Source organism: Canis lupus, chromosome 1 (genome assembly GCF_003254725.2).
Source record: "Canis lupus dingo isolate Sandy chromosome 1, ASM325472v2, whole genome shotgun sequence".
Lineage (NCBI taxonomy): Eukaryota > Metazoa > Chordata > Mammalia > Carnivora > Canidae > Canis > Canis lupus.
The window spans coordinates 111,938,252-111,960,198 of NC_064243.1; the positions used below are offsets into that span (position 1 = coordinate 111,938,252).

Consider the following 21,947-nt stretch of genomic DNA (forward strand, 5'->3'; position numbering starts at 1 on the left):
GCCAGGTCTCTGTGGAGAGGTCTGCTGTTACCCTAATACTCCTCCCCATAAAAGTCAGGGATTTCTTGTCTCTTGCTGCTTTAAGGATCTTCTCCTTATCTTTGGAATTTGCAAGCTTCACTATTAAATGTCGAGGTGTTGAACGGTTTTTATTGATTTTAGGGGAGGATCTCTCTATTTCCTGGATCTGAATGCCTGTTTCCCTTCCCAGGTTAGGAAAGTTTTCAGCTAGAATTTGTTCAAATACATATTCTGGCCCTCTGTCCCTTTCGGCACCCTCGGGAACACCAATTAAACGTAGGTTTTTCTTCCTCAGGCTGTCGTTTATTTCCCTTAATCTATCTTCATGGTCTTTTAATTGTTTGTCTCTTTTTTCCTCAGTTTCCCTCTTTGCTATCAACTTGTATTCTATGTCACTCACTCGTTCTTCCACCTCGTTAACCCTCGTCGTTAGGACTTCTAGTTTGGATTGCATCTCATTCAATTGATTTTTAATTTCTGCCTGATTAGCTCTAAATTCTGCAGTCATGAAGTCTCTTGAGTCCTTTATGCTTTTTCTAGAGCCACCAGTAGCTGTATAATAGTGCTTCTGAATTGGCTTTCTGACATTGAATTGTAATCCAGATTTTGTAACTCTGTGGGAGAGAGGACTGTTTCTGATTCTTTCTTTTGAGGTGAAGTTTTCCTTCTAGTCATTTTGCTCAGTGCAGAGTGGCCAAAAGCAAGTTGTATTGGGAAAAGGAGAAAAAGAGAGGAGAGAAAGAAGGAAAGAAAAGAGAAAGAGAAAAAAAAGGAAGAAAAAAAACGAAAAAGAAAAAAAAGGGAAGAAGAAGAGAAAGAAAAAGAAAGGAGAAAAAAAAAGGGGGGGTGGGGGAAGGAACAAATCAAAAAAGAACCACGGGGAAGTATCTTCTGATTCTGTGTACTTTAAGTCCCTTGGCTTCCTCTGGAAGTTGTCAGTCAGTCTATCTGGTCTTCTGGGGGAGGGGCCAGCTGTGCTGATTTTCAGGTGTTAGCAGTTGGGGGAGCTGCTGTGCCCCTGCCTGGTGCAGGGCTCAGTGGGGGTTGTTTACCCTGTGAGGCCGCAGGAGGAACAACCCCAGTGGCGGGGCCAGCTCTGGAAACCTGGATTCAGCCCCCGCAGGAACTCCGGAGGTCTCCGTCTGCAGGGCCTGGAGGCTCCGGGGCGGGGCCGCTGATCTGCTCAGCTCGGGGCAGGAGCGTCCTTGCTGTCCTGGGCCCTCCCGGCCTCTGCCTGTCCCGGGGGAGGCGGGATCCTGGGCTGTGTCCCGGCGCCCTGTGCTCCGGGGCCTGCGCTGGTGGATTCGCGCTCCCGGGCCGCGCAGCCCCCTCCGCGGAGCCGCCGCCCGAGCCCCTCCGAGCTGCTCCTGGAACCGCGCAGCCCCCTCCGCACGGAGCCTCTTCCTCTGCCCGAGCCCCTCCGAGTTGCTCCTGGGGCCGTGCAGCCCCCTCCACACGGAGCCTCTTCCTCTGCCCGAGCCCCTCCGAGTTGCTCCTGGGGCCGTGCAGCCCCCTCCACACGGAGCCTCCTCCTCTGCCCGAGCCCCTCGGAGCTGCTCCGGTCCCGCGTGCGCGCTGCAGCCCTTAGGGAGCTCGGCGCACTCTCCTGGGCGCACAGGTGTCTGTTACTGTCCCAGGGAGCCCGAGGGCATCCCCGCCCTCCTGGGACCTGCTCCAACTCCCTGGGAGCCCCTTTCCGCCCGGGAAGGTTGGTGCAGCTCCTGCTTCTCCGCTTCTCCGGGACGGGGCTCTCCTGTCCTGGGGACACTCACCTCGGCCTCAGCCCGGCTCCTCGCGGGGCCCCTCCCCCTTGGAGGCCTTTGTTTCTTTAGTTCTTTTTCCCCCCCGTCTTCCTACCTTGATAGAAGGGGAATATAAATAATAGTGAAAGGGAATATAAGGGAAGGGAGAAGAAATGTGTGGGAAATATCAGAAAGGGAGACAACATAAAGACTGCTAACTCTGGGAAACGAACTAGGGGTGGTAGAAGGGGAGGAGGGCGGGGGGTGGGAGTGAATGGGTGACGGGCACTGGGGGTTATTCTGTATGTTAGTAAATTGAACACCAATAAAAAATAAATTAAAAAAAAAAAAAGAAGCGCGAACTCTTCTCACTGTTGCATTCCAGGTGTTCTCTCTTTAATTCTCAGGCCGAATTCATAGATTTTCAGGATGATTGGAAGGCTTTCTAGGTAATTTGGTGGAGACAGGTGATTTGGGGACCCTACTCTTCCGCCATCTTGCCCCTCCTCCCCATGATTTGTTCAAATATGCTTTCTGGCCATCTGTCCCTCTTGGCGCTCTCTGGAATCACAATTATACGTAGATTTTTCCTTCTGAGGCTATTATTTATTTCCCTTAACCTTTCATCATGGCCTTTTAATTGTTTTCCTCTTTTTCTCCCCAGCTTCCTTCCTTGTCCTCAACTTATCTTCTATGTCTGTCACTCTTTCTTCCACCTCATTAACCCTCATCGTCAGTACCTCCAGTTTGGATTGCATCTCATTTCATTGATTTTTTAATTTCAGGAAAGCTTCCCTATGGAATCAGAAACAATACAAGGGTGCTCATTATCACCACATCTATTTGACATAATTCTGAGAGTATTTTCCAGAGCAAATAAACAAGCGAAAGAAATAAAAAAGCATTCATGATGGAAAAGAAGTAAAATTGTCGTTATTTGTAGATGACATGATCTTTGTATAGAAACACTAAAGGTTACATGAACAACTGTCAGAAAAATAAACAAATACAGAAGCTTCAGGATGCAAAATCAATTTACAGATATCAGTGCATTTACAATATACATTGCAAGGAACATATGGCAAACTATCTGGAAAATAAATAAAATCATCCCGTTTACAAAGGTATCAGAAACTATGACATACTTTGTTCTGCTGGTGCCATGAAGGGTAGAGGCAGGCACCTGCAGGCAGGCAATAGTCCATCTGTAGTGGCAGAGGCAGGTGAGCTCTGCTCTGTGGGCACCAGAGACACTGCCTGGGAGGCAATCCTCAAACCCCACAATTTTGGGTCAAAGAATAAGCAGAGTACACTCAACTACAAGAGAAGCAAAGACATAGACAACGTGGCTTCAGTGTCTACTCATGGAAAGCAAGACAAAGGCCCCATTTGCCATCATCAAGAAAGCAGAGTCTGTTGTTTAGATCATTGCCCAAAAATACACTGGCTGGTATCTTGGCATTTGGCTTTGGATTGGTTTCATACCTCAGAGAATGCCAGGGTAAGTTCCATTCCTTGGAAGATTTGCTCTTTTTTGGTCCATGGAATAGCAGGCACTCTCTGTTTATGTATGAAGAATGGAAAATCAGGTATGCACTAAAGAAAAGAGCCATTCACAGCCTTCACCCTCCTAAGCTCTGCATCTAAGCCAATGAAGTTTCTTACACCTCTGAATTGGTACACCTTTGAAATTGCAAGTATACTTGAAAATAATAGAGTGGAACAGACACTGTGATAGTCTCAGTCTATCAGTATGCTTTCTGTGGAAGACTCTCAATGAAATTGAACAGTAAATGTTTTCCTGTGTTGAAGAACATGTTGGGAGCTATCCTCACAGAAAAGAAATTTTGTTGCAACTAACTTGTTTACAGCTAAGTAAAAGAATTCAAAGTTTTCTGTGAAAAGGAGAAGGAAGAAAAAGAAACAATCAGATAATTTTGACTAAATGTAACCAAGGAGATGAAAGATAAACACACTGAAATCTATGAGACATTGATGAAAAAATTGAACACAGTCAAATAAATGAAAAGATATCACGTGTCCATGGGTTGGAAGATTTGTGTTAAAATATCTATAGTCTTCAACATGACCTACAGATGCAATGTAATCCCCATCAACTCGCCAACAGAATTTCTCAAAGAGAAAAAAAAGCAATTCTCAATTATCAATGGAACTGCAAAATACACCAAATAGCCAAAGTCCACTTGAGCAAGAAGAATGAAGCTGGAGGCATCACTCTCCTTAATGTCAAACTACATTGCAAAACTGCTATCATCATAGAAGTAAGGCATAGTGACAGCACTCCAAGGAGTGCATCTACCATCACTTGTCTCTCAAGTGTGGATTCTTGAGGTGTGAGCAGCTGAACCCAGTTCAGAACCAGTTGTCTGCCAGGTACCAGTATTGACAGAGGGAAACAATAGTGGAACAAAGCAAAGAGCCTTGAACTACATCCATGCGTGTATGATCAAAGGATCTTCAATAAGGGTGTCAAGAATACACAGTGGGAAAGTAGAGTCTCTTCAACAAATGATGCTGGGGAATGTGGATAGCCACATGCGAAAGAATGAAATGGCACACTTACTTTACACATATACAAATCAACTCAAACTGGATCAATGACTTAAATATAAGACCCTAAACAGTGGAGAATCCCTGGGTGGCTCAGCAGTTAGTGCCTGCCTTTAGTCCAGGGCGTGATCCTGGAGTCCTGGGATCGAGTCCCACATCGGACTCCCTGTGTGGAGCCTGGTTCTCCCTCTGCCTGTGTCTCTGCCTCTCTCTCTCTCTCTCTCTCTCTTTCTCTCTCTCTCTCTCTCTCTCTCTCTGTCTTTAATGAATAAACAAATAATTTTTTAAAGACCCCAAATAGTAAAACTCCTAAGAGAAAACATAGGGGAAAAGATTGATGACATTCTTCTTGGTAATGACTTCATGTATATGACACAAAAAGCACAGGCAACAGAAATGAAAATCAATAAGTAGACCTATATCAGACTAAGCAGTTTCTGTACAGCAATGGAAATCATGAACAAAATGAAAAGGCAACCGAGCAAATGGGCGAAAACATTTTCAGAACATGTACAGATAAGGGGTTTATATATAACATATATAAGGAACTCCTACAACAGCATAGTAAAAACGAAACAAACAAATGATCTGATTTTAAATGGGCTAGCATGTCTCCAAAGACAAGGGAAAGAAAAGCAAAAATGAACTCTTGGGACTGCATCAAGATAGAAAGCTTCTGTACAAGAAAGGAAACAGACAACAAAACTCAAAGGAAACTTACGGAATGGAAGAGATATCTGCAAATTTATTCTCAGTATGTGCCTGGTATCCAAAATCTAACAGAAATTATGAAACTCAACACTCAGAAGACAAAAAATCCAGTCAGGAAATTGGCAGAACACATGAACAGACATTTCTCCAAAGAAGACATACAAATGGCCAAGAGACACAAGAAAAACTGCTCCATATTACTTGGAATCAGGGAAATACAAATCAAAACCACATGAGTTATCACCCTACACCAGTCAGAATGGCTAAAATTAACAAGTCTGGAAACCGTAAATGTTGGTGAGGATGCAGAAAAAGGGGAACCCTCATACACTGTTTGTGGGGATGCAGGCTGCTACAGCCACTCTGGAAAATAGTATGGAGGTTCCTCAAGATATTGAAGATAAAACTACAATACGATCCAGCAATCCCACTTCTAGATAATTCTTCAAAAGAATCAAAAGCAATATCTTGAGGAGACTAGGAGCACACCAGTGCTCATTACAGTACTATTCCCAACAGCCCAGATATGGAAACAACTTAAATGTCCTACGTAGATGAATGGTTGAGAGGGATGTAGTATATAGGTAAAATGTAACACTATTAAGTGGCTAGATCTCATATGACCTGTTAATAAAGTGAAAGGAAGATAAAAGACAATGATAAATGTTTTCACAGTTGAAACCAAAGCAAACAGCACCCTGAGATGCCACTTCTCATACATCAGACTGGCAAAAAATTTAAAAGACTGTCCATGATTAGTGTTGTTGAGCATGAGGGCAGCGGGCACTCTCATACATTGCTAGTGAGAAAGTAAAATTACAATACTTTGGGAAACAATCTAGCATGTTCTTCAACAAAGTAAACATGTGCCTCCTCAAGATCCCCTCACTGCCCTCCTAGGTGCAACTCTCCCCAAGAGAAATGAGACCACACACCCATCTCAAAGACTGCTGCGCAAAAGTTCCTGGCAGGTCTACTTGTAATAGTCCAGAGGTGCAAACAACATAAATGTCCATAAGTGAGTGAATGAATTTTTGAAAAAGACCTTTCTGCATCTTTCCAGTGTAATACAACTAAGGGTGTAAAGAGAAAAAACTGTGAATCCACAAAACAAATGTACCAATGGGTGAATTTTTTTAAACCACACAAGTAAAGAACTACTCAGGAGCCAAATTGTATTATATAATTCAATTTAAAATTAAAAATTGAAACTAATGTCTAACAAAAATCAAATGTAAGGTTTCATGTGAACCAGTGGAAGGAGGGTTAAGAGGGGCCAAAGGAAGAGAATAGAGAGGACATGAGATTTTTGAGTGGAAGGGACATATTCACTATCTTCCCGTAGGAGTGATGTCTGTGGTGCACGTACACGGGAAAACTTAATAAACTGTGTACTTTACATAGGTTGAGTATAACCTATTTCTTTACTGGGTGAGAGAGCAGGAGCAAGGGGGAGGGGCAAAAGAAGAAACGGAATCTTAACTGAGCAGGGAGTTCCACGTGGCGCTCCATCCAGAACCAGGAGATCATCACCTCAGCCAAAGGCAGACTTGAACTCCCAGGCATCCCTGGTGAGTTTCCTATATGTCCACTATATCTCAATAACGTTGTTAAAATTACATATACATAAATGAAATATTACTTAAAGTACAAATTTCTAAAAATAGCCAGCTGCAGGGCTGGACTGTCTTCCCGCCTTCCCTCCTCGTCCAGCAGAGGGCGGCAGAGCTGCTCAGTAGCCAACAGCCTTGCTCAGGGCCCCACAGACCAGCAGGCCCTGACCCACCTCAGTCTCACACACATGCAGTCCTCCTTGCTTGGCTCCCAGGCTCCTCATCCTGAGGGCCCCTGGTCTGTGGAGACCCCTGCTGTGTCTCCCTGAAGATTTCTCAGCAGCCCATGGAGGCCTGGGGAACCAGGGGACATTTCCTTGCAGGTGGGACAGGAGAACCCAAGATCCGCCTTTGTTTCCAAGGAGCTGAGGGTCTCCTCCCCTTTCCAGAGGCAGCCCTGGGATCCCTCAGCTGAGTCTGGGTGGAGCCGCTCCAGCTCCTGGTTCCTCTGGGGATGCCTAGAGCAGAGGACAGACAGGGACACAGATGACTTGGAGGCAGTGCCCCCAATCCTGGGCTGTGATGGGGAGAGAGGGCATTTGGTGTCCAGACCCCCAGGCACGTGCGTTTCCTCCAAAGTCTGAAGAGACCACTACTAGGTCATTCCTTGAAATCTGGAGGACAGAGAGCTCCTCTGAGGGAACACATCCCTGGGTGGACAATTCTCCTGACACAGGCTCAGGAATCTTCTGGACAGTGCCTGTCCTCTCCCAGGCTCACCCTGCCCTGGGATGGACTCAGGCAGTCTAGGACCCACAGGGACCAGGCCCCGGGCTGACCAGCCCTCACCTCTGCCCAGGGCTCAGGGCCACCCACATCCTTTGGAGCCCGGTGCATCCCGGGTGCAGCCCCCGGCAGTGCCTCCAGGAGGAGACAGGGGGACATCCAGGCAACACCCAGGAAAAGAAACCCCTAAGCTGGCTTTGGCTAAAGACTTAGAGCAGGAGCCTGATTTCAATCCTTTCTGCAACAGACCCTCTGGTCCTTCCCACGTGCCTGTTGTGTCCTGACAAATACTTTGGAGTATCCCGATCCATCAGGGGTCCCTGTACAGCCCCCACTTTACTCCATCAGCCAGGGGGAGCTGGTGTGACCACAGGAGTGTTCCCCAGGCAGAGGACACAGGCTGCCGGCACACTCAGGAGCACATGAACAGTCTCTGGGCCACAGTCCAGCCAACTGAGTCTGAGAGGGAGGGGCTCCTCAAATCCTTCTCTGCGGACCAGAGAACCTCAAGCCACCTAATCTGCCACCACCATCTTCTCTTCCCTGGACACGAGGGAAACCCCCTTCCTATCTCGTGACTGAACTCATGAGACACCTGGTTCTGAGGCTCTGACCCTGGAAGCAGAGGCCAGGCATGCTGACACCCAGGGATGGACACTGATCCTCACCAGGCATCACCCAGCCTGCCCCTTTCTCACCCCCAGAGTCCTCTCGGTGACCTTGCTGCCAGGAGGAAATCCATCCTCCCCAGAGCAGGTGAGATCACTGGGAAGACCCTGCCCAGCTGGGCTTCTCTGTTACCAAGGGAAACGATCCCCTGGATCTGGGGACCCTGGGCTGTGTGTGTGGTGCCCACAGACTCAAGGCCAGGACACAGCAGAGGCCACTGAGGGAAGGGACAAGGGTCACCCTCTCAGGGAGCCGGGTCCCCCTCAGCCCGGCTCTTCAAAGCCTGCCCCCCGGGCCAGGAGGATCCGCGTCCCCTGGGAGCTGGTTAGATGCAGGCTCCGGGGTCCACACCACACCTGCCGAGTCAGATCTGCTTTTCCGCAGGATCTGCGGACCCTCCCTCCGTGGGCGCAGAGCAGAGGCGGCCCCGGGGCCACGTCCCGGGGTCTCAGCCTGGCTGCGCATCTGCTAAAGCAGCCTGTCCAGGGGTCACCTGGGCCTCCGCAGTCTTGATGACGTTCCCCAGGTGATCCCCAGGCCCGGTGGGGGTGACGTCCCGGGACAGGCTCTGGAGGCGGCCGCGGGCTCCCGCTCTGCAGGGGGAAGCCCCAGGGCCAGGAGGGAGGGCTGTGGGGGCGCGGACCCTGCACCTCGCCCCCAGCTGCGGGGCGCGCCCCGGACCCGACGCCCCGGGCTCGTGCTCGGGCCAAGCAGGCCGTGTGCGCGCGCTCGCGGCTGCCGGGAAATCCCCGCTGAAGACCGGAGGCCTCAGCAGCTGCGGGGACCCCCACCGGGACAGAGGAAGGGAACCCCGGGACCTGCCGTCGGGGAGGGGGGGGCCGGCGAGCCCCCGCCCGGCCCGCGTGACCAGGCCCCGCCCCCAGAGGCGGCCCCGCGCGGAGGGGGAAGGACGCGGCGCTGTGGGGCGGACCGCGGGGCCCGAGCGTCTGCGCGGCGGCAGCTGCTCTCACCCCGGCCGGACGGAGCGGGCAGCGGGCACCATGGAGCCCCCCTCGGCCTCTCCCCGAGCAGGGCGCGGCCCCTGGCAGGAGCTCCTGCTGGCCGGTGAGGGGGCCGATGCCCTGGGAGGGGCGGGAGGACGGGGGAGCGGCGGCCTGGGGCCTGGGGCCTGGGGGGGCGGACGGGGCTCCGCGGGGGACGGGGCGGCGGGCGGGGCGGGGGAGCCGGCTCAGCGACGGGGCGGCCTCGGGATCTGCAAGTGGGGAGTGAGGGGCTGGGTCCCAAGGGCCTCCTCACCGGGGACTCAGTTTTGCAACCTGACGGGAACCACACCCAGGGACCCTAAACCCTGGCCTTGCCACCACCCTGGGGTCCTGACCGATAAGCGCCAGACTCGGAGGGCCCTGGGGACGCTCAGCCCTGGTATTTGCCAGGGTTCGGCATCTTTGGTGAAGTTCTCCCTGCCTTTCAGAAAAGAGCCTAGAAATTTATTTCCTATTTGCTTGTCACGAGCAAATCCCAAATCTGTCCCTCAACTCTCCCATTACATGTCTGCAGGCACCTCCTCCTCTTGCTCTCTGATTCATGGCCCCGTGGGTCCAGCCTGGAATGTGGGAAGAGGGTCTGTCAGCCCCAGGAAACCCCATGTGGTGGAGGGGCTCACAGAGGGAGAACGAGGTCCTTTTGCTCCTGGTCGCCTATTACTGACTCTGCTCTGAATCATCTGTGGTGGGACAGGGCATACAGAGAAGGTACCAGAGAAGCCTGTCTTCATTGTGTCCAAACTATGCCACCAGTTGTACCAGAGCCTCCCTGAGGTAAGGCTACCGGGAAATGGGAAAGAGTGAGCCTTGACACAAACCCTCTTGACACCAAGTGACCCTGTCAGGCTGGATGTGGAAGGTAAACGACACCTTGCCCCATGTTACATCTTCTGGGGAAGATAACTCTACTAGTGATGTGCAAAATGATAGAAGTCCCAGAGCGCAGGAGAGAAAAATAGAATTAAGAGACCATTTCCAGGGATCCCTGGGTGGCCCAGCGGTTTAGCGCCTGCCTTTGGCCCAGGGCACGATCCTGGAGACCCGGGATGGAATCCCATGTCGGGCTCCCGGTGCATGGAGCCTGCTTCTCCCTTGGCCTATGTCTCTGCCTTTCTCTCTCTCTCTCTGTGTGACTATCATAAATAAATAAAAATTAAAAAAAAAAGAGACCATTTCCATAAACAGAACAGGATTGTGATGAAGAGCTAAGTCTCTGAATCAGATACCTTTAGTTTCTGATCCTAATTCTGGCATTTACTGTGTGACACACAAGACTCCTTTCTTCCGCGGTTACCAATTTTTTGTTGTTGGCAAAATATACACTAGGGTTTTTTTTTTTTAGACTAGTTTTATCACTTTAAACATTTTAATAAATTTTTGAAGATTTTATTTATTTATTCATGAAAGAGAGAGGGAGAGACAATGGCTGAAGGAGAAGCAGGCTCTCTGCAGGAGCCCAATGGGACTCAGTCCTGGCCCCTTGGATCATGCCCTGAGTCAAAGGCAGACTTTCAACCGATGAGCCATCCAGGCATCCCTGACTATTTTAATAGTACAGTTCAGGGGCAACCAGGGTGGCTCAGCGATTTAGCTCCTCCTTCAGCCCGGGGCCTGACCCTGGAGACCCGGCATCGAGTCCCTTGTCAGGCTCCCTGCATGGAGCCTGCTTCTCCCTCTACCTGTGTCTCTGCCTCTCTCTCTCTCTCTCATAAATAAGTAAATAATCTTAAAAAAATAGTACAGTTCAGTGGCATTACTACACTCTTCTTTTTGTGCAACCATCACCACCATCCATTAAACACTCCTGCCCCTAAGCCCAGTAACCACCAGTCTACCAGCTGTTCTTATGACTGTGACCATTCTAGATACCTTGTATAGGTGGAATCATATAATATTTTGTGTGTGTGTGTGTCTGGATTTTTTCACTTAGCGTAACGTCTTTGGGGTTCATCCACATTGTAGTGCACATCAGAATTCCATTCCTTTTTTAAAGCTGAATAATATTCCCTCATGTGTATGTGTCACATTTTGTATCATTTATCTGTCTATGAACTTTTCGGTTTTTTCTACCTTTTGGCTGTCGTAAATAATGCTGCTAGAAACATGGGTGTACAGATATCTATTGAAATCCCTGCTTTCAGTTCTTTGAGGCAGAGACCCAGAAGTGGAGATGCTGCATCAAATGATAATTTTTTGATGAACTGCCATACCATTTCCCAGCAGTTGCACCATTTTGCACTCCCACCAGCAAATGCAAGGAACTTCCAGCTTCTCCACATCCTCACCAACACTTGTTTTCCATTTTGTTTTGTTTTATTTTAATAATAGCCATCCTAACAGGGATCAGGTGATATCTCATTGTAGTTTTTATCTTCATTAGGGGATGGTGAGTGATGCTGAGCATCTTTTCATGTGCCTGTTGGCCATCTGGGTGCCTTCTTTGGAGACGTGTCTGTTCAAGTCCTCTGCCTATTTTTGATTAGGTTTGTGTTGTTGAGTTATAGTTCTCTATTATAGATATTAAACCCTTTCTGGATACATGATTTGTAAATATTTCCCTCCACTTTGTGGGTAGTCTTTTTCTTGGTTGATAGTGTCCTTTGATCTACAAAAGGTTTTCATTTTAATTGAAGTCCAATTTATCTTTTATCCCCTATGCTCTTAGTTTCATCTCCAAAAAATTGTTGCCAAATCCAAAGTCATGAAGCTTCACCCTGTGTTTTCTCTAAGAGTTTTTATAGTCCTAACTCTTACATGTAGGTCTCTGATCCACGTTAATTTTTTTATCTGTAGTGTTAAGGGTTCAATTCATTTCCTAGACATCCAGTTTTCCTAACATCCATTTGCTGAAAAGACTGACTTTTCTCCATTATGAGTGGTCTTGGCACCCCTGTCAAAAATGGTATGACCATGTATGTAAGGGTTTATTTCTAGGACCTCTATTCTATTTTCTTGGTCCATTTGTTTCTCTTTATGCTAGTACCACACTATTTTGATTGCAGTAGCTTTGTAGTATTTTGAAATCAGGAAATGTGAGTCTTCCACCTTTTGTTCTTAAGAATTTTTTGGATATTTTGGGGTCCCTTGAAATTCCATATGAATTTTAGGATAGATTTCTCTATTTCAGCAAAGAAAAATATCATTGAGATTTTGATCAGGATTGCACTGAATATGCAGATCACTTTGGGTAGTATCGTCATCTTAACAATATTAAGCCTTCCAACCCATGAGCATGGAATATCTTTCCATTTATTTATGTCTTTAATTTCTTTCAGCAATGCTTTGTAGTTTTCAGTGTCTAAAACGTTCACCTCTTTGGTTAAACTAGTCCCTAAGTAATTTATTCTTTTCGATGCTGTGGTAAATAGGGTTTTTTAAATTTCCTTTTAGGACTATTCATTGTTAGTGTGTAGAAATAAAACTGATTTTTGCGTATCAATCTATTATCTTGCAACTTTGCTAAATTAGTTATAACAGTTTTTTTTTTTTTTGCGTGGAATCTTTAGTGTTTCCTATGTGTAAGTTCAAGTCATCTGCGAACAAAGATTATTTTCCTTCTTTTTAAATGGGATGCCTTTCATTTCTTTTCCTTGCCCCACTGGCCTCTCACATAAGCTGAGACCAAGCTGAACCAGTCCCCGCGTCCCCTCTCAGCCACCTTAACTCACACAAAATTCATAATACACCACTGGTCTTCACTCAGGCTCAGCCTGCACATACCTCCTTTTTTTTCTAAGATTTTATTTATTTATTAGAGAAACGAGGGGGGCGGGGGGCAGAGACACAGGCAGAGGGAGAAGCAGGCTCCATGCAGGAAGCCTGACGTGGGACTCAATCCCGGGTCTCCAGGTTCACGCCCTGGGCTGAAGGCGGCGCTAAACTGGTGATCCACCTGGGCTGCCCCCATACCTCCTTCTATTAAAGGTCTTTCTTGTCACGTAGCTGCAGCAGCAGGGTATCATGAGAGTCACTACTGAACCTTTTATCCCCCTGCTGATGTGCGATCTGTCACTAGGGCCTCTGCAGGTCTCCCACCTGCCCCAACATCTCTCATATTTCTCCAAAACCTTCTTCTCCACTGAGACACAGTCCAAATCGCAACTTCCTATGTGGATCTAGTTCGTTCTACTCAGTCTGGCAGGGGTTCGGTTCTTACTGTTGCTGTAACAAATTAGCACAACCTTAGTGGCTTAAAAAAACACAATCGCTGAATTCTAGAGTTTGCTAGATCAGAAGCCTGACACAGATATAGCCGTAAGTATCCCCCAAGGTAATCACACTCTTTAGTTTTTTTTAAAGATTTATTTATTTAAGAGAGAGAGAGAGAGAGAGAGAGAGAGAGAGAGGCAGAGACACAGGAGGAGGGAGAAGCAGGCTCCATGCCAGAGGCCGACGTGGGACTCGATCCCAGGACTCCAGGATCACGCCCTGGGCCGAAGGCAGATGCTCAACCGCTGAGCCACCCAGGGATCCCCCAATCTCACTCTTTAAAGTCCACCCAAGGGATGCCTGGGTGGCTCAGTGGTTGAACATCTACATTCGGCTTAGGTCATGATCCTGGGATCAAGTCCTGCATTGGGCAGCCTGTAAGAACGCTGCTTCTTCCTCTGCCTGTGTCGCTGGCTCTGTGTGTCTCTCATGAATAAATAAATAGAATCTTAAAGAAAAAAAGAAAAAAGAAAGGCCAATTAACAAACTAAATTCCCATTGCCATGTCCAGTCACATATTCACAGGCTCTAGAGAGCAAGATGTGGAACTCTCTGGAGGACACTCCCTACTGCCCTCAGATTCCAGTGTCCTCTCTTACAGCCTTTTCCATCCAGCAATCAGAGTGGTATCACTAGAATAACATCATGTAAAATAGATAATGTCACTTCTGGAAAACAAATCAATCCATCAGCAGATACACAGTCTCTTGAGAGCCTTCTGATGATACATAGAATAAGGCACAGAGTCCCTCAAACCTCTGCATGATGGGTTTCCAGGCTTTAGGCGCACTGGCTGCTCAGTTTGAGGGCAGATGGGTGTGAGTACGGAAAGTGGGTCTCCAGGTTCTTTCATTCTTTGGACTGTATCCCATTTCTTTTTCTTGTGTGGTGAGGTCATGTAGACTGCAACCTCAGGATCATTGTCTCCCTAAAGACTGCGTTCCCTGTAGCTCTTTACATGAGATTCCGGCGTCATCTTGAATGATGCCTGTTCCTCTCACACCCATTCCCCTATATGTTCTCTCTTGAGCCAGGGTCCTTCCTCCTGGACTTCAGATTCATCACGTACCTTCATCCCTGCCCACATGTACCTGGGAGGGCAGCGCTTTCAAGAAAATTGTCTCAGGACACCAGCAGCTGGGGATGCCTGGGCTTTAGGCACCCAAGCTGCACAGACTCCTAGATAAAGGGAAGCTCCACTCAACAAGCCCAGTGTGGCTACTGGCCCAGGACTGCCTGAGGGTCAAAAATTTGGGAAGAAATCCTGTCTCTTCAGTGTGAACCCCAATGGTACCCTGGAGTCCAGAACGAGGACAGGCCCCAGAGCACCATCTGGCTCTCTTGGGTAAGGATGGATGCTATTCCAAGGAGCCATTGCTCTGGTACCTTTCCCAGGACTCTGAAGCTCTACTCCCTCTGAGGAGTTCCCTTGAGGCCTGTCCTGGAGCCTGAAAGTAGGAGGAACATCACCAGGAGACATGTTTTGTGCCCTTTGCACGTGTGCTCTCCTTGTCCTAACCATCTGTTAATGCCATGAATGACTCTCCTCCTCTCTCCTCTGCACTTCCAACTAGATGCTTCACCTGTAGGGCACTATTTCCATTTTATATCTTCAGAAAAGGCAAAGGTTTTCTTCAACACAAGGGAGCTTCAATGGCCATACAGAACACTGGACTCAGGAGCTTCCCAACCTGCTCATCTAAAGTATCTCCCTCCCTATCATATCCTGCCCTCATTCTTCTTTTTTTAATCTATATTTGTTTTTATTTTACTTTTAATTTTTAAAAGTATATTTAATTGGCACCATGCAAGCATAGTGGCCAACAGGGGGCTTGAACACAAAACCCCTGAGATCAAGATCTGATCTGAGCTCAAGACTTGGGCGCCTCAACAACTGAGTCGCCAGAAACATCTATTTTTATTTTTAAAGTAAACTCTATGTGGGGCCTGAGGCCACCATCCTGAGACAAGAGTTTCCTCCTCTAGGTATTGAGCAACTTAGGTGCTCCCGTTTCTTATCTTCCCTTTTCTTTCTTTCTTTTCTTTCTTTTCTTTCTATCTTTCTTTCTTTCTTTTCTTTGTTTTCTTTCTTTTCTTTCTTTCTTTCTTTCTTTCCTTTTATGTCAAACTTTGACTCTTTGGCCTTGATCTGCCCCCCTCCCACACAGTAGCCTCCTCTACCCATGTTTCCATCCCTGCCCAACCCTTCCTCTCCCACCTTGGCCCCTCAATTCCTGGTAATCCCTGGAGCTTTGAGCCTCTTTCCTATTATGGACTGAGGGGCTCAGGGACCCCACAGGTTGCCATGCAAGGTTGAAAAGAGGTGATTGGGAACTGGAACATCACCCACCAATACTTTGTATTGGTCACACCCAGAGCTTCCTCTTGGAAGGCAGGAAGGTTTAAGGACCCCAGGGTCCTTCACCCCAATTTCTCCCTTAAATCTGTTAAAAATTATAATGAAAAACACATAACATTACGTTTCCTACCAGGAACCAGGATATAGTTGAGCAGGGGTATCAATATTCCCAGTAGCGTACAACACATCTCTAGCACCTGTTCATTTTGTGACTGGAAGTCTGTATCCACAGCCTGTGTTTGCTCCTCTCCACCCCCACCAGCCCCACAGTTCTTCTGTTTCTATAAATTTGACTACTTTATGTACCACGTAAAAGTGGAATCATAGGGTATTTGTCTTTCTGTGACCTGCTCATTTCACGTGGCAGAGGGTCAGAAGAACTACCTTCTTCTCTAAGATTGAACCATGTTCCACTGGATCTGGATGCCCCATGTTCATTCTTCATCCCTCTGTGCGTGGACACGTGGGCTGCTTCTACATCTTGACTCTTGTGAACAACATTGCGATGAATGGGGATGAGTAGGGATCCCTTCATACTGTTGGCTTTCTGTTCTTATGGATGTAAAATTAGTAGGGAGATGGCTCTATGACATGGTAAGTCTATTTCTTAATTTGGAGTAAACCTGGCACCATGTTCCACAGCAGATATTCCATTTTACTTTTCACCAACTTTGTGCCAGGGTTCCAATTTCTCCAGATCTTTACCAACACACGTTAATTTATGATATTTGGGTTTGGGGTCCTTTTGGTTGTTGTTGATGGTGCCCATCCTAATGGGTGTGACATGATATGTCTTTGTTGTTTGATTTGCTTTCTGTAATGCTTAGTGATGTTGAACATTTCTTCAGAAGCTTGGTGGCCACTGTATATCTTTGGAGAAATGTCTCTTCAAGATTTTTGCCCATTGTTTATTTTATTGATTTTTAAAGATTTTATTTATTTAGGGGCACTTGGGTGGCTAGTGTTTGAACGTCTGCCTTTGGCTCAGGTCGTGATCCTGGGGTCCTGGCATAGAATCCCACATCAGATTCTACATATGCTCTCCCTCTCCATATGTCCCTGCCTCTCTGTGTGTGCCTCTCACGAATAAATTAATAAAATATTTTAAAGGATTTTATTTATTTATTCAGGAGAAAGAGGGCATGAGAGGGGTAAGGGGCAAAAGGAGAGGTAGAAGCTGACTCCATGCTGGGGAGGGAGCCCAGTGAGGCAAGCCCACACTTCCAGGGCAGCCCCAGGACCTCAGAGATCCCAGGGAAGGTGGTTCCACTTACATCCTTTCCCCTCCACAGGGTCTCTCCTGACCCAAGGGGAGCATTCTCCTGAGTCTTCTGAGTTTAACCACCACCCTACCCCAATGTGGGTCCTCTGAAACATGAGCTTTGGGAGCGCTGACCTTTCTACCAGCTCAGTCCTCAACCCAGGTGGCCCTACTCTGGCAAAATTTGGGATATATGCCCTGAAAGTAGTAAGGATGCCTTCACCCAGTTCATGGTTCGATGTCTCTCACTTTGACATTCTCCTGGGGAGAGGACACATCTCCAGACCTCCTGGGATGCTGTGTCCCAGAATATTAGCTTCGGAAACCACCACCAGCCCCATCCTCCACTCAGCAAATCTCACCCAGGCTGTGCACCCATCCCTCCCCAACCCACATCACACCATGGAGCGCTCTTTCTCATCACACTGGTTTTTCCCTCCTCTTCCTCAGATCCTGGCCACAGACTCTAAGCCACAAAGGGCTAGAAAAAAGGCAGCCTAGAATGGGACAGTAGGACTGCAGAGACTCCATTGCTTGATACTAACTTTATTTGCTTAGTTGTGTGAAATAAGAAAGAACCGAGGCTGCAAGCAAAACCAAACTGTATTGAAATCTGGGAGACACAGATTCAAAAAGAATCAAATGTGCTCTGAGGGGTGTGGGGCGGAGGGGCAACAGTTGATGAAGGTAACAACATAGGCTTGGAGATGTTCTGAGGAAATTAGGATCAATGCAGCATAAATAACCTGCTTTGCTATATAGAGATGGTAGTTGCTGGGTGCAGTTCGGCGAAAAAAGCTTCCTTCTTGACAACTGTGGCAGAACGGAGCTGTGTTTCGGTTGGTACAGGCTGCAAGTTCATGCGACATCCAGACGTGGTAGCGGATAAGATCAACTTCTACATTGGTCTCCGGCCTCCATGTCAGGACTGCTGAACATTAGTGATTCAATATCAATGTTTCCACTCACAGTTGTGAGCCAGTGTTCTTTGTGAGAGGATAGAATGGGCCAGGCTCGGGGAGAGAGCCGAGCGTGCACACAAGCCTCCAGTGGCAGTAGATAAGCGAGGAAAGTCCTTTGCTCTCCTCCGGGTGCCAAGTATCCCCCAACGAATGCAGGGTGAGTAGGTGTAAGAGTAGCTAAATGACAACCACAGCTGTGGGTTCAGAAACCATCTTTTTGTGTAGAAAGTAATATAGCTTATTGATGAAGACTTCTCCAACAATTAGATTGTGTATAATGGACGCAAGAGAACTCAGGACATAAATAAGGGTCTTCTTCACCATAAACTGGCATATCTCTTTTAAACAACCCAGGAACTTCCATTGGTTCTCCAGTATAGTCAATGACAATGCAGGAACATAAATTCTTATCTAACCCAGGACAAAGGTAGCTACAACTTCCACCATTAATTCTGTGAACCAAAGTTTGATATTGACCGTAACTGACCTGTTACAGAACATAGGCAGTGTCCCCTTGTCTTCTTCGGTCCCAAAGAAGATATGAAGCCTAGAGAGCCAGCCTTTATTTTTTTTTTAATTTTTTTTATTTATTTATGATAGTCATACAGAGAGAGAGAGAGAGAGAGAGAGAGAGAGAGGCAGAGACATAGGCAGAAGGAGAAGCAGGCTCCATGCACCGGGAGCCCGACGTGGGATTCGATCCCGGGTCTCCAGGATCGCGCCCTGGGCCAAAGGCAGGCGCCAAACCGCTGCGCCACCCAGGGATCCCGAGAGCCAGCCTTTAATAGTCACTGCTATACAGTAGGAGCTGGGGACGTGTTCTCTCTCTCTCTCTTTCATGGAGGAGTATGTGCCAGATTAGAATTACATCATTTATGTTTATAAATCTCTTCTACCAGTTGAAATAGATTCCAAAACAGTACAAATCAGTTTGTTGGTAAGTTCATATGACTACTCATGATTTTCTTCCGATTTGACTCAGTCTCGGCCTTTTTTGTAGATAATCACTCCACAAATGAATACCAAAGTTTGAAATCAGAATGTTCATGATCTCTATCAAAGCCATTGTCCTTTTTTTCCCTTATGCCTCCTAACATTGCTTCTTGTGAGAGGCTTGAAAAAAACCCTTGTCCTCTTGTTTATACCTATCCTGGCTAAATATAGGTATTTTCGGTTTCAATATTTTGTGAAAAACTTCAAAAAAAAAAAACCCTGTCATTTTTATTACACATAAGCTGGCCAAATACAGGTGTCTATCTATAGTGACAATATTTTGTGAAAAGCTTCCAAAAACCCTGTCCTCTTTTTTTACACATCTTGACTGAACCTAGATTTTTTTTGACAATATTTTGTGAAAGACTTCAAAAACCTTGCCCTCTGTTTTATGCATATCCCGGCTGAACATAGGTATTTTTGTGATAATTTTTTTGTGACAGGCTTCAAAAAATCATGTCCTTTGTTAACATAAAGTTACATTTTCTCAGCATTTGACTCATCCAGGAAACCTAATGAAAATAGGGCAGCACTTTGAGGTAAATATCTTCATGGACAAATTGGAACTCCAATGCCATGTTCCCAACCTGAGTACTAGCCACTTCCCACTGCAAAATCCTGATTCTTGTGGCACAGATACTGCAATGTTTAATGTCACCTAAAATAGACTTTTCCATGTATAATATCCCCAAAACAGAACATAAGACTAACGGTATTAAAGTTCAGAAACAAACAAACAAAAAAATACAAAGAAATCATGTCCTCTTTTTTACATATATCCTGACCCAATATACATATTTTTTGTGACAAGATTTTGTGAAAGGCTTCAATAAACCCTATCTTCTTTTTTACATATATCCTAGCCAAACATAGGTATTTTTGTGACAATATTTTGTGACTGGTTTCAAAAACTCTGGCCTCATTTTTACACATATCCCCTCTTTTTCATTAGGATTTTATTTATTTATTTATTTATTTATTTATTTATGAGAAACAGAGAGATAGGCAGAGAAAGAAGCAGTCTCCCTGCAGGGAACCCAATGGAGGACTGGATCCCAGGACCTCGGGATAAGGACCTGACTGTCTGCTCAACCACTGAGCCACCCAGATGCCCCACATATATCCCTGTTGTTACATGTCAGTCTCCTTCATTTTAACTGCTGGCTAGGATCCCACCATAGGAATAAACTCATTGCCCTACTGAAAGGCAGTAAGTTGAAACCATTGGTTTTGCTATCATAGCAAGATTTCTGCATCCTGGAATATGTGTTCTTCCATACAGGCTGACGAGTTTCCCTCTGGGCTGTATTAATGCCCCAAAGTAAGGCCAGTTGCTGGCTCTGGAGCAAGGGCATCCTTCATGAGAATAGATATTTCCAGAAGCTTCCTCTGAAGGGTTCTACTAATTCACACGTCTATCATGAAAATAGAAGAATTTTAGTTTCCCAGATCCTACCACACTTGGTCATGTAGTAAGACCTTAGATACTACACACTCTTCACCTTGCCTTAGGAGAACAAGTTCACAGAATACAAAGTGTGAGGAAAACCATTTGTTGCTGTTGGAAACAAAATTCAGTAACTTTTTAAAAAAAGATTTGATTTATCCACTCATTATAGACACACACAGAGAGAGAAAGAGAGGCAGAGACACAGGCAGAGGGAGAAGCAGGCTCCATTCTGGGAGCCCGACGTGGGACTTGATCCTGGGACTCCAACATCATGCCCCAGGCCGATGGCAGGTGCCAAACCGCTGAGCCACCCAGGGATCCCCAAATTCAGTAACTCTTGGTGGCTCTCGTTTCACTATAGAAGTTTTGTGGGCTTCAGGGGACAAACATGGACTAGGTTAAGTACCTCTCTTGAAAAAGCCACTTGGAATCCACTCTTTTGGTAGAAGATTTGAGCCTATGTCTCTCAGTAATTAGAGGGCAAGCTAAACAAGAAGGCTATAGAATATTGGAGCAGTGAAAGCAGCTTAGCCTGTATATACATAAAATACTGCAATACAGTTTTTAAAGCACACAAAGCAACTTTATGAATATTTGCCACATACTCCACCAAAGAGCAAATTTCAATAAATTCTCATAGATGGAATGCTCTGTGAACACTGTGCTATGAAGTCAGAAGACCGATTACAAGGGGGACCAGAACATCACCATCTGCATAGAAACCACCTCTTAAAGAACTTGTGCTTGAAGGAGAAATGGTAATGGCCATTTCAAAATCTCTAGAACTAAAAGTAAAAATACTTTTCATAGGGACACCTGGGTGGCTCAGTGGGTTAAGTGACACTTGATCCCAGCTCAGGTCTCGATCTAAGGCTCCTGAGTTAAGCCTCCCTTGGGCTCCACACTGGCCATGGAACCTACTTCAAAACAAAACAAAACAACCTTCTTTAGAACACACAGGATGCAACTGAGGCAGGCTTGTGGGCAAATTTAAAACACTAAGTTGCTTAATAGGAAAAAAATGAAAGGTTGGATGTTTCTGAGCTAATTAGCCACTGGTTGAAGTAAGAGAAGGAACAAACTCAAAGGAAAAAGAACATAAGAGGTGAGCGAGAAACATAAAATTCTAGAGATGGTTCTTTCAAAATTTTCTAACCACGTGATCAGAAAAAAAAAATGAACCAAGGTGCAAAAAGCAATGTTAGGAATCAAAAAGAAAAACAAAAGGATGATGCCCTGGAAAGAGATGATGAACATTCTGATTTCAAGCTTTGGTATTCATTTGTTGAGTGATTACCTACAAAAAAGGACCAGACAGGGTCAAAATGGAAGAAAAGCTTGAGTAGCCATATGAACCATCCAACAAACTGAGTTTTACTGTTTTGGAACCTATTTAAACTGATAGGAGAGATTTTTAAACGTTCATAAACTCCATTATAATATGACACGTACTCCTCCAGAAAAGAGAGAACATGTCCTCAGCTCTTATTGTGGTGCCACAGTAACCTTGACCCCCAAACCACAAAAAATACAGCAAGGAAAATACCAGGCCCAAGTCAGCACATACAAACATCCTCCAGGACTCGGAAACACAATGCAGCAATGAATTTAAAAGATCATATGCATAATATGTAGGGTTCATTCTAGGAATATAGT

At 46.2% G+C, this 21,947-nt stretch overlaps 1 protein-coding gene and 2 long non-coding RNA genes across 8 annotated transcripts in view; 2 read left to right on the plus strand and 1 right to left on the minus strand.

The window, feature by feature from the left end:
- LOC112645377 (carcinoembryonic antigen-related cell adhesion molecule 1-like) overlaps positions 1-21,947 on the plus strand; it is a 157,546-nt gene that overhangs the window by 89,749 nt on the left and 45,850 nt on the right. For 3 of the 6 annotated variants that reach the window (XM_025424776.3, XM_049094534.1, XM_049094533.1), the window contains exon 1: positions 8,938-9,118. The exons of the other annotated variants lie outside the window; for them this stretch is intronic. In XM_025424776.3, coding sequence (XP_025280561.1) covers positions 9,055-9,118 — 64 coding nt within the window. In that variant the 5' untranslated portion in view covers positions 8,938-9,054. Of the gene's footprint in view, positions 1-8,937; positions 9,119-21,947 lie in introns of those variants that run through there. 6 annotated transcript variants of the gene reach the window in all.
- The window catches only part of LOC112645384 (uncharacterized), a 206,574-nt gene that overhangs the window by 66,747 nt on the left and 117,880 nt on the right, over positions 1-21,947 (minus strand). The window lies entirely within an intron of this gene.
- Positions 9,203-16,769, plus strand: LOC125752596 (uncharacterized). Its single transcript, XR_007402520.1, has 2 exons — positions 9,203-9,831; positions 14,301-16,769. It is a non-coding gene; the product is annotated as an uncharacterized LOC125752596 (long non-coding RNA).